The sequence below is a fragment of the Vanellus vanellus genome (assembly GCF_965231255.1).
Source record: "Vanellus vanellus genome assembly, chromosome: 2".
NCBI classification, from domain to species: Eukaryota; Metazoa; Chordata; class Aves; order Charadriiformes; family Charadriidae; genus Vanellus; species Vanellus vanellus.
This window is the reverse complement of record NC_138906.1, coordinates 132568904-132587754: the sequence shown is the minus strand read 5'-3', so window position 1 is coordinate 132587754 and position 18851 is coordinate 132568904. Positions and strand designations below refer to the sequence as shown.

General features: G+C 40.8%; 1 protein-coding gene across 1 annotated transcript in view; it reads left to right on the top strand.

Annotated features, from left to right (window-relative positions):
• Positions 1 to 18851, top strand: part of CPA6 (carboxypeptidase A6) — a gene marked incomplete at both ends in the record, with an annotated part of 86357 nt that overhangs the window by 51097 nt on the left and 16409 nt on the right. Inside the window, 4 exons of the mRNA XM_082479471.1 lie at positions 3135 to 3259; positions 6928 to 7042; positions 8648 to 8749; positions 9566 to 9670. Coding sequence (XP_082335597.1) covers positions 3135 to 3259; positions 6928 to 7042; positions 8648 to 8749; positions 9566 to 9670 — 447 coding nt within the window. The remainder of the gene's footprint in view (positions 1 to 3134; positions 3260 to 6927; positions 7043 to 8647; positions 8750 to 9565; positions 9671 to 18851) is intronic.

The window sequence follows — 18851 nt, the reverse complement described above, 5'->3', positions numbered from 1 at the left end:
ACCCTCTAAAGGCAACCTGCTGCCTGACAGATGGGAAAAGAGACGGTTCTGCAAGGCCCAGACAAAGGAGATGAGAATATTTAGGTTTGTAGACATACTCTAAAGCACATCTCTTTTCCTGTAGCCTCAAGATGCCAGCTGGATTTTGAGGTTCAAATATTTGGCTGTGTGTTCTGTAGGTTTTCTACATGTTTGTTTTGATAGCTGGAGAATCTTCCCCCCACCTAGCAAATCCCACCACCCACACAGCAAATAAAAGTCTTTCGGCACTGACCAGTGTACTGCCCGTAATACTATATAGTAGCCAATGTGCAACGTGTGGGGATAACACCACCTCATCACAGATAGTAAAGAGGACAGGAGAGCAATTAATATTAGTACCACTTGCTAGGCAGCGGAGCCCAACGTGGAGATCCAAGTCATGCTTGCCGGAGGAATGATGCTGAAAGAAGAGTCCTGACACCGATGGAGCCCTCAGTATCTATGGGAGATGCAATGTGATAAGGTCTCCTAAAGTTGACAGTGAGTAAAGGATAGCTGGACTTGCTCAGTCCAAACATGCCTGCTCTGCAATCCATCTTCTGTTTGTCAGTTTTCGTGCACTGTCTCTATGTCACGCCAAGGACAAGCTGAAAGATGCAATATAAATAAGATGTCTGATGGAGAAATGTGTTTCTTGTTATGTGCTTTATAAAGCAAAATTGAGTCGGCAATCAAAGCAGTGCTCTGGACAGCACAGGTAACATCTCCCAGATGAGCACTGAATGCTTTGTTTACATTGCAAAGGATGAGAAGTGGGAGTCAAATGAAACCAAACTACCCAAATAGGGACCTGAGCTGAAGAGGAGTAATTTGTATTCTAAAAATGGGGGCGGGGGTTGTCTCACTTCCAGGACAATGCCAGGAGTGAAATACTGCACTTTCGCCAAAAGATGATAGTGGTGTGCAATATACCCCTGATTTCATTAATTAAAAAGAAGATTGCTTCTGCTTTGGATATCCCTTGCAGCCAGTAATGTGAGGGACAATTAGAATACCTCAGAAATTAAAAGGCTTGGTGATGTTGTTACCAATAGGTGAATATTGGTTGGTTTATCTGCTCCACAATGATGGAGAAATTTGCCAAAATTAATCCTGAGTAACTATCAAGAACAAAGACAAGTTTCAGGTGTATCTCAATCATGATCTTTTTTTTCATTTTTGTAACTTTTATTTCCAGTTTTGTGTGCTTAGATATTGCAGTTGGCCAGGAGATACTTCACTTCATTTGCTCTTAGTTTGTGTATAACAATTTGTTGTTAATTTATAAAGATGGCTCAAGCTGAGCTGACTGATGTGCTGTTACTCCAAGAGCAACAAATTTACCCTCTGTGATGTGTATTTTTAGGAATAAATCTTAAAAGTCAAATACATATTTGTAATTAACCATGTGTGAAATCAACCATGGTGAATCGAGGGGGGAGGGGGATTTCACTGGATTCCTATAATTAATCAAAATACGAAAGATAGATAAACTAACAAACATAAGGTGTTAGTGCAGTGAGAAGATCTTTATTTATAAGCAGCATTTAGCACCATTTAATTCATGAGTTTGGTTTCTACTGACCATCTGTCATAGCTGCTGTCAGCTTCGCAATCCTCATGAACTTTGCCAGTCCTGGTGTTAGACTTCAAAAGATGCTGTGGCCACCCACCGCTATCACAAGGATCCATAGACCATATTGTGGCAGCGTGAAACAAAGCGTGGTTTTGGCAGGAATAGAAGAGGCTGCCCCTGTGTTTCAGTTTTCCTCCTTCCAAAGTAGCAGGCGTTTAATTGGATCAACCAGACTAAAGTCACTACTGCTTGAAGAAGTAGCTTCAGGTTCAGCGTCAGACACCTTCTTGGTCATCAGAATATTCTTACTCGGGGCTTTTTGAGAAACGATGGGAACTAAACCCCTGTTGGAAGACTATACTCTCTTGTCAAACGAGGTTCGTAGCAAGACCAGGTGAAATCCATTAGCTATCTCCAAAATAGCTTGTATGGCATAGATGAAGTCAGGAGCTTTTAAAATATAGATTGTAAAAACCTTAGAAACCTGGCAAGCAAGTAAGGCAAGGGACACTCATGAGCCCTATCCATGACTTTCATCAATGCAGCCTAGCACAGCTGATGGCAATAAACTTCAAAAGATACTTATCAAGTATTAATTCTTTTAAAATTCTCTTTAAGAAATGTGAGGACATGGTAGTCCCTATCAATTCCTCTCTTTGTATTCAGCTCACAAACATGTATTTTTAAGGCCTGTGGATCTTGACGTGCATATTTGCCACATATTGACACAGGTTGTTGCTGAGACTGCTTTCCATAGTCTCCTGTGACTATCCAGCAGCTCTGGGAAGATGTTTGTTAACTTGTGTTCCGGCCCCTGTTACATTCTGGGCTAAAATTTCCAAGTGTATTTCACATTTGGACAAGAAGCATCCCTTAGGTATGCGCAGACATAGATAGGACATTCATAATTGTGGTATCATTTAGTAGGTATTGTTTTTTCCAAGACTGCAATAATTTGATTATCTTAATCCTGTTATTTTGACATTTCATATAAAATTACTGAGTAGATCACAGCTTCCTTCCTGGTATTGGTGACCTTCTGTTACTGACCTCTGATCTGCTTATTATCAAGAGTAAAACTTGGGTATACTTTGCAAACAACACTGGTATATGCTACGCTTTCTACCTCTCTTTAGCATTCTTTTCTTTTACTGCCCTAGTGAACACAGAAAATACCTTGTGAAATGAAAGACTCGTGGACTCTATGGGAGGTAGTACATAGGATATGTACAGTAGTCTGAGGAGGCGCATGAAGTTGCAGGTAGCTTTTGTTTCGAGCTGTTTGAGGAGGCACATTCCTGAGACCGTTCCCTCTTCCTGTTGGCAAATCTCCCACAAGAGTTGTGGTAAGGTGGATACAATCATTCCTCAAAATCTGCTCCATTAGCACAGATGTTGAGCTGGACCAGCCAATACAGGTTTTCTTGTCTATACCATGCCTAGAGTGTTTGCCTACGTAGCTTCAAGCGTGCCATCTCCTGGATTTCCCCACCTACACTGAATGCATATGAATTACAGGTTGGTTCCTGCACTACAGGTGGACCTGTGGCAGCCCAGCAGCCCCTTCTACATCGTCGAAGGCACCGTCACCGATGTGCGAGTACCACAGAACGTGTCCCAAAGTCTGCTGCCCTACCTCCAGCAAGCAAACATCCAGTACACGTAAGCCTCTGCTTCGCTTTCTGTGCCTCGCTCCAGAGATGTCGTCTCCAAGGCAGGTCTGCGCCTACCAAGCCAAGTGTGCTTGAAAATACGTTCCACATCATAGCAATTAGACTGGCAGACAGCTAGACATTGCCAGGAAAACAACCGTTTTAATGGGAGAACAGAAAATCTCCCACAGGCAGGCAGTTTTAATTAAATGTCCGCCTTTGGAGTCAAGCTGAAGTGTTTTCAATGTATATGAAATCACATCTGTTAAGAGAGGGATGGTAATTACTAATTCTACAGCCTGCTTTGCCTCTCTCTGCATTTAACAGGAGCAAGGTTTGTTTACAAGTGTGCTGCAAACACGGAGGCAAGCCTTCTTCATGAATTATAAAGGAATGCACTAGTTCTGTTTTATAACTCTCCAGTCCTCGTGACCCAGCACAAGTCATACGGAACAAATACGTGCTGAGGATCACATATAATTTACAGTGTTTCTTAAAAGCATTCAAGCCAGTTTTGGACTAGAGTTATCATTTCATATTTATCAAGATGATATACCAGACAAGAGTAATGATCTTATCATTAAAGCCTTTTCAGTGAGATGCTGAAGCATCTGAATAATCAACTGATGAGTTATTTGGGTTCACAAACATTTGCTGAATAAAGCCCTACGTGAGGCTATTTATACTTTTTTCTCAGTGAGAAAAGGATGGCGCAAATCATATTTTATATTATATGTACCCTTAACAGGGTTCCGTTTTTATTATAGCAATGGTCCTTATTAATTTGTCATTCTAAAAATACAAAAACAAATGGAAGGAAATTAATTATGCAGGCCCGATAGCCAAAGTTCAGAGTGACTTTCATGCGGGTTCAGCACTGCTTCAGTGTTGTTTGTGTTTAAAAATGAGATGGGGATTTCTGTAATCGTTTTCCTATGCTTATACAAAAAATGCTCCCTAATTACCGTGCCCCGGCAGTTGTATCCACGTCTGCTGCTGTTCCTGCTCACAGTAATCACCTTTAATGAAATGACAGAAGGCTATTTTATATGTGTTTAAATACCGCCTGTGGTTGAAGATCTTTACTTAGGTTGCAGAGCAGAGCGTGCAAGGGCAAGAACTGCGAGAGCGAAGGGTCTCTGCAGTCTACCTGAAACAGCGTGCTGCAAATAGAAGGACAACACCACATTCATTTTCCACAGGGAAGATTTCCTTTTGGCGTGCAGCTTGTGTGCACTCAGAAGGAAACCAGACAGCATTATGTCAACTCCAGACTGTTTCTTTGCTCTCCTCTCCATCTCCACACTGCCTGTTTCAGACTCCTTGCCCGCAGGGTTCCAGTCATAGAATCATAGAATCAAAGAATCATAGAATCATAGAATGGTTTAGGTTGGAAGGGACCTTGAAGATCCCAACTTTGAAGAGTTTCAACCCAGCCATGGGCAGAGACTCCTCCCACTAGACCACCATCATCATCAGAAGCAAAACCTTGCAAAGCCTCGGATGAGCATGTGCTTGTCCTGACAAGCCTCCTAACTTCCATAACTCCACAAGAGCTGGAGGATTCGCCGTGAGAGCAGCAGCAGCGATAGTCAGGGAGCGGTAGGAGCGGGGCTGCCGGGGCAGCCAGGCACATCCATGTCCACAGCGCAGCTGGGCTGGGGACCACAGCTCTGAGCTGATGTGTAGCTCCACAGCCAAGGGGCTGAGGCACCAGGCAAGGTTTCAGATAGCTCCTTTCCTCATGGCTGTGTTTCACAGTAATTTTTTTTTCATTTTCTTTTTCACACCCTGTTCGCAAAGGAGTTAAATTGCTCCATCCCTTTTGGAACTGGAAAATCTGAGGCGAACACCATGTAAAACTTCAGCCTGACAGAGTGACACTTGCCTACATTATGAGAAATTTCTAAAGACAGGAAGCACTAAGCAGCCCTAATAATGAACAAGGCGACCAGCCCTTGCCTGTGAGACAGGCTTATCCGTCCTGGTGTTTGACTTTATGACAAGAAGACGGTCATGAAAACAAGCCAGGCATCAGAGAAACTCTTACCACACCAAGGTTCCTCAGTTGTAATTTCTCTGGTAACAAAGCCACTTAGGTTGTATTCAGACCTGAGGGACTTGAGAGCCTTTGTGTTATAAGCACACACAGTACACAGTCATTTAAAAGTAAAGAAAGATTATCGAATCTCATTTGGAGTACAGACACATAAACAATCAGGAGTTGTGAAATTAAGTCTATTATTGTAAAAGTGAAAAAACAGAGCTTGATCCTGGTAGGTACTTACACTAATCAGAATTCAGCAAAGCAGGCAAGTATTTTTTTCACATATTAGATGTCCTAATGACTTGAATAAAACCACTGCTTTAAGCTAAATACAGGCTTAAATCCTTTACAGTACTGATCTTAGAGCGTATAGCGCTTTGCAAGTCCAGACTATAAGCCTTAGTTTGCTTAATGAATGTAGCTGATGTAGAACAATGTAATTCCTAATTAATTATACAATTACTTCACTAATACGTTTGAAGATGGGGATAACCTTTACTTTGATATTATATGTAGATAGACCTATTATCTTTGACGTCTCTGCTGCACGGTTGAGTTAGGATCAGAGTGAATGCGGTTTCTTTTTGTCTCTTTCCAATCATTGCAGCTAATGCCTATAAATCTTTAACAGGTTGAAAGTGACCATCGTTTTACAGAATGACGAATTAGTGGTATGGTGATTGCACGTTGCCGTGCTTTAGGAGAAGCTGATATACAAAGGTGGCTCTCAGTTTTACAGTCACATTGTTACTGATGTCAGTGGCGATATTCCCAGCTCCTGCCACTGTGTGATGGAAAGGATAGGCGCTCCAACTTCTTCAATATAATTCTTTTTAGATATTGTCCACATTATATTTTTATATTTGTATCATTATTTGGTTTTGCCGTAAAATAGGAAAGTTTTCAGCTTACACCGTTTCTGCATTTTGCTCTTAATGTAAAGAAACTCTCATTTTTTATGCAAGCGTATTTAGTTTTCACTTAGTATTGTTTCATGTTTTTCCTGAGTAATTTTAAAATAACTGGCAAACAACTGTTGCAGAGCAGATAATTGAAAACAACAAACCACACCGATTTTTTTTCTTTGTTTGTTGTGCTTCAGACAGAATGATAATGCCACCCAGTTCTTCATTTTTTTGTTTTGCCTCTACAACTTGTAGGTACATGTAATTTTCCATTCCAGTACAATAATTCCCGAGAGAAAGTACATGCATGTTCTTCTAAGCCTAAAAAGTTTTGGGGCTTTTTTATGGTTTTGAAATCAAGTTTTGAAGATCTATGATCACGTAGTATAACTGGGTTATAAAAGAAGACAGCAAATCTGCGCCATAAACAAATGAAAGTGGCTTCTTCTTCACATTGGCTACGTTATTTACATCATTCTGTTTCATTTGCTTAACAAGCTCATTGTGTTTTTTGAAGGCACTGTTACATTTCAAAGCAGCTGGATTATTTATTTGGCAGCACACATTCACATAAGCCTGAAGCACTCTATTGTCAAAATATAACAGATGAAGTAACATCAGGATGGTTTAACTCCTGCTGTATTTCTTCTAAATGTGATTGTTGTTCTGCTTTAGCCTGTGTGTTTCACGGGTTTTTCAATAATACCGCTGTCTTTTTTTGCCTAGGATTCTCATATCAGACCTACAGAAAGCAATAGAAAACCAAACTGGATTGAGGTCACATAGGAATCGAAGGTCCCTCTCTGCGTATAACTACGAAGTGTATCACTCCCTGGAAGAAGTATGTGAAAAGTCATATTGTAATTCTTCTCTGCTACAGCACTGTCTTTAATGAGGCAGAGTTCACTCTATGAGTTATGGTTGCCTGTTCTTCTTCAGAAGTATTCTAAATGTTTCTTCTTCAAACATGGGCACCTTGTTAAAAATATGTAATTTTTAATATTTGTATTCAAGACATCTTTACATGTAACTATCTTTGACAGCTTCTGAGTTTTGTTTTTAAAATAGGTCTTTTACTCTAATGGAGCAAGAGATTTCAGTGAGCAATTAGTCTCAATGATTCATTTAAGTGAGCAATAGGAGCAAATGCTTAAATATTTACACAAACTTAAAACACTTTGATACAAATTTATGCATAAGGGATACCATCCTGGATGATAGCTAGGTGTTATGGTTTGAGAGACCCATAACAATTTGTTGTCATTTAGACAATCATTCTATCACCCGATGACCCCTCCCCACCTGGGAAAGGGAAATCGGGAAAAACAAGAAAACCCGAGAGCTGAAGTATAAACAGATTTAATAAAATAAGATTAGATAATTAACATTAACAGCACTAAAGAACTGATATTGATCCCGACACCAATACGGAATATGCAAAGATTATACTCAGCCAATTATGTGAGTAGGAAGCTGTGCACTCCCAGCAGTGGACAGCAAATGTGGGACATTGCGAGTGCTACGGCTTCAGGAGGAAGGGAAGGCCTCAGGGCTCCGGCACCAGGGCACAAAGTTCTCAGGATGGCAGCCATCAAGGGAGAGAGAGAACTTCGCAGCAAACTTTCTAATTTATAATGAGTGTGACGTTGATGGTATGAAATAATCCTGTTGGCCGGCTTGGGTCAAGTGCCCGGGTCTCGCTCCTCCTCATCCCTGCAGCTGGCGAGCTCGAAAACACTGAGACCTTGAGACCCACACACCATAGCTGGCTGTAAAGTAAATATTTTCACAAATTCAGACACGGGAGTTTTCTGAAAGTACAGTTTTCCCAAGCATTAGAAGAGAAATTAGTCCTGTGTCTCTCAAACCAGGACACTAGGTAAATAATTTCTGTTGATTCCAGTGTGCTCAAATAAACAGTTTCAGTCTGCACCAAAACAAAGTCCCTAGGCTGAGCGTGGAGGGTGCTGCATCTCGACAAGTTCTAGTGCCTGTGAAACAAATATTGCAGGTAGCAATGAATCCTGCAGGTCAATCTCTTCACCATTCTGTGTCTTGTCAGGCAGTCAGGGGCCTTCTTTCTTCATTCCAGTAGTATTTAGAGGGAATGGCAGATTAGCCCCATCCCCAGATTTTGGATGAACGGCTAATGAATTCCAACAATAAAATGGGAAAAAAATTCCATGTGACTGAGGGCTGCATCCAGCCTCTGGCAATAGAGTTATGAGAGCCTTATGATCGTTCAAATGTGAAAACAAAACCGGAAACAAACAAACAAAACAAAAAAAAAACAAACCAAGAAGCAAAATAAAATTACAAAAAAAAAAATCCTCCAGGAAAATCCAAAAATATATGGAGGACTGAGAGCTGAGATTAATAAATGTGTTACATTTGCTTCCCATGAAATGCAAAGACTGCAGCAAAAATTTGATTTCTGTATTTGCAGATCCACGGTTGGATGCATCATCTGAATAAAACTCATTCAGATCTTGTTCACATGTTCTCTGTTGGAAAATCCTACGAAGGGAGACCACTGTTTGTACTCAAGGTAAAGATTAAATAGTCATTAATCAGACTAAAGTTTGGAATCAGGGACAGACACTTTATTCCTTGTGTTATAGCATGTACACCAGAGACACAGGTTAACGGTGTTTCGCTAAGGATGAGTTGCTAAGATCTAAGTAGCTCTCTGAATGTCATCTTTAATGAGCAAAAAAAAATAAAAAGCTGGAAAATGAAAAGCCAAATCCTATTTACTTGGTTTGGATATGCATGGAGATAGATTACAGGACAAGTTCAATTAGCAGGATTTGGATTTCAGGGAATTGGAAAGTTTTGTGTTTATAGACAACTTGGAAAGCAGTTATGTGGAGAGGGACCCCAGAGGACTCTGGAGTCCTTCTCAGTATGTGCCACATATGCTTCCTCTTTAGCTACTGATAAAATTTCAGGGCTGTGTGCTCTCAACTCACATTATTAGGGCCACAAATGAGATGGTGTCAGCAAGACGCCAAAAAAAAATTTCCTTTCAATGTACTTTTTTTCATCTGCTGTTGCAGAGTCCTGATAATTTGATTCTGCATCAGATCAGGCTATTCCTGTAGCTTGATTTTTCCTTACCCTGCACAATGTGAAATTTAAGGGTATCATTCCTCATACAAGAGTAATTGACAGAACTCACTTCTCCTGTTTTTTTTTTCCATAGATCAGCTTCATTATCTTGGCCATGCCTTTGAAAACAATAAATTTGTGTACCTTTATATGAGAAAATTTTAACCTGTTTAGTGTTTCTAATATTGCATTATTTTCTCATTATTTTATCGCACTGTCATATTGATATTTCTATGAATATTCACACTTCAAGTTAGGTAAAAGATCACGGCCTTACAAGAAAGCTGTGTGGATAGACTGTGGGATTCATGCTAGAGAGTGGATTGGCCCTGCCTTTTGCCAGTGGTTCGTGAAAGAAGTAAGTGTTTAATGATTTACGGTCATGCAGCTCCTTCAGTTCAATAAACATTGCATTTTTGCTATCACCATTTTAACATATTATTAATAAGAAAAATAACTATTATACCACCTTTTTTTTAATTTTAGAACACTTAAGTGCTTGATAAATTAAGCTGATAGTGGCAGCCAGACACAGCTAGGCACAGGACAAAAATATGCCAGACACATATTGGCAGAGATAGGAAGTAGGATTTTATTCCAAGATCTAAAAATGTGGAGACTGTAGTTCTGGTAATGGTCCAGGTAAATCTGTGCCAGTGTGTACTGCTTCAGATCAGTTCAGCAATATCTTTGCTTTAAGGACTGAGATTAAGACAGACATTTCTCTTTTGTGCAATTCCACCCGAACTAGAAAACTAAAATCGCAGACAGGCTTCACCGAATAATATGGATTTCATATTCTCTGAATATCAAGCGGTTTCCCCAATATTTCTTTGATCCTATCTTACTGGATTCATGCTCCCTTTATCTTTGATATCTAGGGTCTAGCCTTCATATCCATCCATTTGCCATTTTTCAAATGATCAGTGAAATCAAAGCAATTGGAATTTTGTTTTCCACTTGTCCAGTACATCATTTGTTTGTATATCAGCACTTAATCTCTTCTAATTCAGGGTTCATCTCAGATGCACAATATGTTTGCAGGATTTTGACATTTCCCCTTGTCCAACAAACTTTTGTTCAAGAAGGGATATTAGCTGCACAGTGGAGACTATATTGCAATGCAATTTACAGAAGTCAAAGAAGGCTTAAAAAAAACCAAAACCCAACAGATGTGCTTTGAGTATTTTGCATACTTTTTTTTGCTCAAAATAAGCGATGCAAAATCTTTGTTTGCATGGTTCTTCCTAGAAAACACACAATTTTCTCACTTCTCTCCTACCCTATCACTGTGGAATTCTGCAATGTATTAATACCTCCATTGATTTAAAGGATCTGCCTTTTGATCTTCTGGGATCTGTCCACTCAGCAGAAAGATCCTGGCCCTATAAGTCACTACATGAGAGTAAACCTCTACGCCATCAACACCCTAATGCCTTAGTGGAGATGATCATATAACCATGTGTGAATTCCCCTCAGAAGTCACAGCAGCATATAGAGCAAGTACAGAGATAATGAGGCCACTACAATTTGGGTGAGCCCATCAGCATGGCTGCTGATGCACGGATAGGCTAAACCAGCCCCAGGAGCCAACCTCCAAAGTTCATTGTGCAATGATGGTGTGTCTTCTTATTAGGACTTATTACTCTTAGTGTAAAGATGAACAAACTTGCAACTATTTCCCAGCATCTTTCCTACCCGGGAGAACAGGCTTCAGTAAGGAGGGAAGATGTTTGGGAGAGACGGGCACTGGTGGGGAAGCTTGTTGCTCAAGTACATCTTCCTTATCAAGGTTTTCCCATAAAGCACTACAATGTGGCAGCAAGAGGAAAATCACAAGGTTTCTCTGTAGAGCTTATGACAGAATACGGGCTGTGTATGGGTACATAAAAACCTTCAGGTTGTTATTTGAGATCCTCGGAGAGTAGCTTGCTGATAAGAATGTTTCGCTACCTATGTAAAAGCCTAGATTAAAGAAAGTTTCTGCAGAGTTCCTTGAGAATACAAGAATGTACCACCTGTGTCTGGTGGTTCATTGCCTTTGTGCACAAATGACATATATTTTCTTCTTTCCTTAAAGCACTGTTTCAACCCAGCATTAAAGCAAAAAGCATCAGGGTAAGACTACATTATGCACAGTCTCCATCATTACATTAAAAATGGCTGGGAGGGGAGAAGAGACAAGATGATTAGATTGTTCGGTTTAGGATATTGCTTTTTTTTTTGTTAAATGAATTAGACATTTTTAGTAAGAACTCTGGGAAAATTGAAGGTATGTCCATGCTTCAAACTCTGCAATTCTCTTTTGCTGGCAAACTCCTCCCTTAAGCACCTCTGCAGCCCGGCAGCCCACTTTCCATCCTCCCTGGTGCTTACGAGCAGTTCTGAGAAAGGGCAGTCAGCTTGGAAACAGATTTTTCCTGGCATGTTTGTTGACTCTAAGGAATAGCACCACAAGCCCGCCGATTTAAGGCAAGCAAAAGGAAATGTTGGATTTATGTGATGATAGGTTCTTTTCTAGCAGGAACAGCATACACACGTCCCTTTACTGTGCAGGCAGCCTGAAATATTTTGTCAAGCTTTCTTTCACTTCACCCTGTGATCTCTGTCACTTGTTTTTACTGAAGTGCCCATACTCCTGTGTACCACTAGGCTTTTCAAGAGATTCAGCTTAAAGAACAACCTCTATGTGTGAATGTCACTCAATGTTCAAGCTCAAAACTGGGTGCTGCAACCTTGACCAGATATTCCCATCCAGCTTGGGAACCCTCAGCATCTTACCTGCGCCTCTGGAAGCGGCAGCTTCTGAGTGCCAGTGAATTTGCTGCAAGCAATGGGAGACGCCACCTCCGGTAAGGTGGAGGTGCCAACAAGCAGCTGGCTGCTCCTGTGGTTTGCCAGGGTATGGGCAGCAGCTCCCCTCTCGCTGCAAAACATCTGGAGTCATGCAGATGAGCAGGACCCAGCTCCCATCTACCTGGAAACGCAAAGCAGACTAAGGCAGATCAGATTTGGGAAGTGAGAGTGTGAGTCTACAGCATGGGCAGGCAAGAGCTTGCCTGCTACGCAGGCTTGGTCTGTATTCACGTAAATACAATAGAGGAAAAGAACAGATGAACGAGAGAAAAGGGGGAGAGAGATATAGGAGAAGCTAAAGATTAAAAGGAGAAAGAGAACACACAGAAAAGAGTTTTGCATTATGTGATAACACAATTGAAAATACAAAACCAGCCTACTCACATTTTGAAACAAGCAAAAGGAGAGTAAAGACTATTGTTTGGTTTGGGAGTTTGTTGGTTTTCTGTTTGGGTTTTTTTCTGTGTTTTTTTTTATTATAATCTACTCCAGCACAAGGTCTAGCCTTGGCTCTATATTCCATAGGTCTGGTGTTAATAACAACATCACTGTTTGTTTCTGTAGAAGCCACCCCTGAATGCCTGTAGTCGCTCAGCTAAAGATAATCAGATGTTCTACCGGGGTTAGCAATACTAGTGGCCTCTGACAAACCCTACCTCATGGTCATTGAATTTCACATCAAGAAAGGGGACGCCCTCCGCACACAGGATCAGATCTTTAGGTACCAGCTAATGAGCCACAGAGAAGTATCTGCGCCTGTATTGGAGCAGCATACCAGTTAAGTTACAGTGGGGTCCCACCCAACTTCAAGCCTTACTCAGCTGGAAAGGGGTGGAAAAAAGGCCTCGACGGTGGAAATATTAAGAGACCTTAATCTGGGGTGGAGTAAGGAAGCAGGAGGAATTGTCAAAGGAAGCAGAACTGATTACATGTGGAGTACTTTGAAGGCAAGCTGCAAACATAAATGAATCTAATGTAACCCAAATTTGTGTCCAAAGCAAAAGATATAGGGAAAAAAAAATGAAAAAGGTTTGTTAGCTTAGATTTTTAAAAAGACTGCACGGGATCTACTCATACATTAAAATGTATTAGTAAACATTAAAAACTGGAAAGAAAGGGTCTGTATTATGTGTTATTACTTTGTAGAAAGCAGTAGACTTTAGAAACAAAAGTTGTTTATCAGACATAACATGTATTTATCCAAAATTAAACAGTATCATAGAAGCAAAGGAGCAAAGCCTACAGACTTTTTGCAAAAGCACAATTATATATGTATGTGTGTTAAATAAGAACATTTAACTCCTCTTCGTTGGATATGCAATTGTGAGAGGAGAAGCAGAATTCAGATATCAAATTATCCAGACATCAAATTTAGGATTTTACTATTGTTTTAAAAATCTGAAATACAGTTCACAGGCTGCTACTCAAATTAACATCAAAACCAGATTCTGTTTCAGTTTTAGTGGAAGCAGATGAGGATTCCCATTACATCTGGTTTGACTTTCTTCCATCTAATAAATGCTGCCATTTGATCCACGTCTATTATGTATAACCTTGAAATGTCATTCATACAACATTTTCAGAAAATGACACACAAGAGATGTGACTTTAAGATGCACTATTCTGTGCTTCTGATGCAGGAATTTGTATTTCAAGATTGGAAAATTCAAGAAAACCTTCAAGAAGCAAGTACGGATTGTACTTCTTCTTGACAAAATGTTCTAAGACGCCAATGGCAACCGTAAGGGAAACGTCCATTAGATCAAGTGTATCCCCCTAAGGAAGTGGCCTCATCAGGTCCTCAAATGAAGGTGCAAATAGCCTTACGCTTTGGAAATGCAGTAACCTCCACCATCACCTTTTTCTCCCATCCTCAAAAGTGAGCCTTTTTAGGAAAAAAGGAAAACTGGCATACGTTGACTGGATATGGTATAACTGCATGTCAAGTGTAAGCTGTGGCATGCTCTTCCATAGACTCCCTAGGCTCTTATATTTTTCAAATGGTTAAATCTTGAGGACTTTCCTCAGAATAATAGTAGTATTCTTTGAATGTGGGTCAGTTTACATCACATTGCCCATAACCACTTTTCTTTAATGTGAGACTGTTGTGCATTTTTGTCCTGGATGAGCAGTGCTACCGTCTGCTTCTTCTGGAACAGAACCTAGCCAATATAGAATCACAGAATCATAGAATTGCTGAGGTTGGAAGGGACCTTTAAGGTCATCAAGTCCAACCATTAACTTACCTGACAAAACCACTTCTAAACCATGTCCCTAAGTACTGCATCTACTCTTTTCTTAAACACCTCCAGGGATGGCAAATCCACCACCTCCCTGGGCAGCCTATTCCAATGTTTAATAACCCTTTCAGTGAAAAAATGGTTCCTACTGTCCAATCTAAACCGCCCCTGACAGAACTTGAACCCATTTCCTCTCGTCCTATCACTTGTCACCAAGGAGAAGAGGTCAGCCCCCACCTCACTGCAACCTCCTTTCGGGTAGCTGTAGAACCAATAAGGTCTCCCCTGAGCCTTCTCTTCTCCAGGCTAAACAACCCCAGTTCCCTCAGTCGCTCCTCATAAAACTTGTCCTCCAGACCCTTCACCAGCTTTGTAGCCCTTCTCTGGACACGCTCCAACACCTCAATGTCCTTCATGTAGTGAGGGGCCCAAAACTGAACGCAGTACTCGAGGTGGGGCCTCACCAGTGCCAAGTACAGGGGAATGATCACTTCCCTAGTCCTGCCCACCACACTATTCCTGATACAGGCTAGGATGCTGTTGGCCTTCTTGGCAACTTGGGGAATATCTAAGGTCCTTGCTGAAAAAATGTTCAGAACTACTTCTGAGCTTTCTGGATTTGGTCAAAGTGACTTGATAAGTCTGGTTTGGGCATTGCTAGACTACCCATCATGGTTGCCTCACCCCCTATCCACAGCTCCACTGCGAAGGAGCTGTATAGTAGAAGAATCCAAATCCACATCTCTGAAGCCATCCATTAAAGATGGGCCATAATAGCTGTCTCATCTCAGAAGAATTCCAAATCTGAAAAGAATATCAGTATGCTCTGTATACTTCTTTTTTTTTTTTTTTGTGAGATGCGTGGCTGAAAGTCCAAATTCTGAAATGTGGGCATTTGATGATTCCAATTATACAAGTTCCCAAATTATTCAAGATGATGTGTTTGTGCTTCATCTTGCACCCAGGGAGCAGACAGGTAACCCCAGACAAAGAAGTTAAAGGCCAGGAGTCCATGTTTTTTGTGGTTTTATTTTTTTTTTTAATTCTGATATTGGTATTGATTGCTTCCAAAACCAGGCCCAAATCCCATTTTTCCACTCCATAATAATGAGCTAAGAGAGACACACAGATTGTCCAAGATGCAAAATGGCAACACCTGCCCCTCTATTCTAAGTTTGAAACTGATTTATGAGTCACCTTGTGGGATGCATATGGGATGCATACTGCCAATTAGCCAGCCATTAGGCTTGTGGACTAGGCCCCAGAGACCAGTCTTTACCAGGAATTTTGCAGAGTTTAAGAGCTCAGATTCTTCCCCAGGAATGTTTATGAAGTGCTTGACTGTAAAGTCAGGGTACCTCAAATAACAGCACATACACATATACAGAGCTGAATAAGGACAACAGTGCGATCAGACACAGGTCCAAGCAGGAGACCCAGAGAGCATCAGTGTTAAAAAGGGTTGGCTCCTCTTCTGTGCCATGCAGAAGATGTAGTTATAAGGCCGTAAAGCTATAAGTATTCCTACTTTAAGATCTGCTGAAAGCCAGTGTAGCTACATTGCTCATTCTGCAAAATTCCATAGTCTGTACGCTGATGGACAAAACATCTGCAATATGCTGCATCAACAGTCAGAGCAGCACTCAGTCATTCATTCCAGTGCTGAAGTCCACACTGTCAGGAAAACAGCTTCACAGTCTGGATCATTTCTGGGTTCTGCTGAGCTCCATCAAAACTGGTCATCCTTTAGGAGTCAGAAAAATCATTTCCCCTTGCTATCCATAACTACCAGAGCCTCAAAGTACTGGCTACTATGAAATTCAGATACCAGTTTTTTCACCCACTTCAGAAATAGTCTGATCTTAGGGGTATGTACGATAGTTATGGGAAGGAACATGGTAATGTTTGTTAAAGATTATACGCTTGACCTATCACTTGTCAACAGACTTAAGTTTTGAACAGGTACAGCTGAAATGCCATACTCCCACAATCCAGGATGTCAGACTAATATTAATTTAAGGGATGCTCATTACACCTGTATTTAGTTGTCTGAGACAACGTAGTTGGTTCACCCCCATGATAGGCTTTCCATCTCCTTTTTTTCTTTTTGGTTCTCCAAGCAGAAGTTTTGAACCATAGAGAAAAGAAAGCAAGGACCTGGCTGCCTCTGCCTATAGCCATACATTTATGCCACTCCTGTTCCGGGGGACAGATACGCCGCTGTTCTTAACATACCTTTGAGTGCTGGCTCATAGAAACCTGAAGGGCTTTTGAAATAATTTGAAATATTCCAAAGTGAATCAGAGGCATGCAAGGCCAAAACAAACACTGTACCTGTAGCTTTTTCCTTTCACCCTTTAGCTGGATATGTTCCTGTTTTCCGAGGTCTGTTCCCTTCAGCTAAAGCTCTTCAGCTGATGTTGGTTTGACTTGAATTTTTTTTGTTGCTCTTTAAATGTTCGCATCTTCTTGCTCTATGAAATCTTCCTGTCTGGGTTTTCCTCCTGTTCATCAATTGTTAGTTCACCCTTGGTTTAGGATGGCCAGAAGCTTCTAAGGGCTGTATTTTGGCCCCCTGCAGCCACCTTCACAGCTGCCAGTGATGATGGCACCATGAATGCTGGGCTTTTCTACCTTGAAGGACCAGTCACCTGGTGACAGATCTCTCCACAAACACTCTGCAGCAATTTCAGTAAATGCAATACAATCATCGGAGCTTAATTTTTATTGTTTGCCAGACTCTAGTCTCCCCAGCTGTCCTTTTAGCTGTCTAACCTCAGAAAAAAATTGACTCCTCTGAGTGTGCCCCATGTATCCATTATCTGGATGAAAAATCCATCTGTTTCATCCTGCAGCATCTATATTTGAAACACTCAGCCTTACTTATCTTTAACTGTGTCAGGAGCTTCTGTGTGAAATGCTATTTGTTTTTTCTCCATCAGAAAGATCACTTCTTCCAGCCTCTTCACTCAGTACTTCATTCATCAGCCTTTCAACACCAAGAGGCGCTGGTACAAATGCAGAATCTGTTTTATCCTCATGGTTGGTTTTTTTTTTTCATCCTCCAAATGCTGTTCCTGCCATTTAAAGTTTCTGTGCTGCAATCACATGTATGTGTATGTAGTTTCTGCTTCTACTCCACATCCCCCTCTGCTCCCCTGTTGGTTCAGTTCTGAATGAATTCGATTATTTCAACAGATACCTATATCCCACTTCACTCTGAGTATCTGCATTGCTCCAGTACATCCTTTCTACCGAAAACTGAGGTTAATAATGTGCACCATTTCTGAGGGGAAGGAAAATAAAGTAGCAGCGAACACTACCAACAAGACTTTCCCGGGCTGGGCTTTCAGTTGTGACGCTTTTCTTTTTTTAATGGATAAGATCTAAGCCAATGTCAAAAAGATGGAGTGCAGTACCATGGTATCACCACAACGAGGCATGTGATGCATTGTTTTTAAGCAGCTGTGGCAAGCCATTTTTATACTATGCAGTATTTCTTTGTCTTTTGGTCCATGGTGGATTTTCCCAGGTTCTATTCAACAGGAAGACAGTTTAGAGAAGGTGCTTTCCTTTGCTGTGACATCTTCACAATGGCAAAAAACAACAGCTAAAATGGTTTCTAGTTTTCCTTTTCCAAAAGGAAACAAGTACTGCATTATTTCTCTTGTGCACTTTCAGCTACTCAGCTGCATCCTCCTGCATACCCATGATCTTAAGAAGGTAAAAATTACATTAATTTTGCTTGCAGCTATTCATTTTACACAATGTGAATGCATCTTGATAAAATAAAGGTAACCCTGCAGCTGTGTTGTGCCTGTAGTAGGAATTCTTCAGTGACACTTGCTAGCACAAACTCCTGTGTAAGTATTAATCACTAGGACATTTGAATTCCCCCCTGCGAAGGCTTTTAAGGTGTTGGGTATGTTCTTCTTCAGGGCATGAAGAGAACTCACATTGTTGTTCCAACGTATTACTTGTCCTAGGGAAGAAATTTTGCTTTATATTTTAGCAGTCCACTCATGTATGATGATGCTGAGTAATTAGGGCCTCAGTAAAACTACTGATATGCAGAAACACTATTGAGCCTGAGAAAGGACTGTGAAAGAAAATTCTGTGTGTTGGACAACGTAGTTGTTGCAGAAATGGAATTACAAGCAATAATTTGCACCTTAATTAACCATGTCTCAACAGTTTAGTTAAACTATGTATTCAAGTGAGTTCTGTTGGGTTGCCCTCAATAGGTACTACCCCGGACCAGCATAACTAGGATGTAAAATTCAAGAATTGCATTTTTCTGTGTAGACATTTTTGGGGGGTCTCTACCAACTCGGTGGACTTTAGTTTCATACAATTACTAGTAGAGAAATATTTGTTGCCCCTTTCAGAGTATTCACAGTGCTTCAGAATAACTCAGGCCTTTCTTTTCCCTGCTATGCAGTC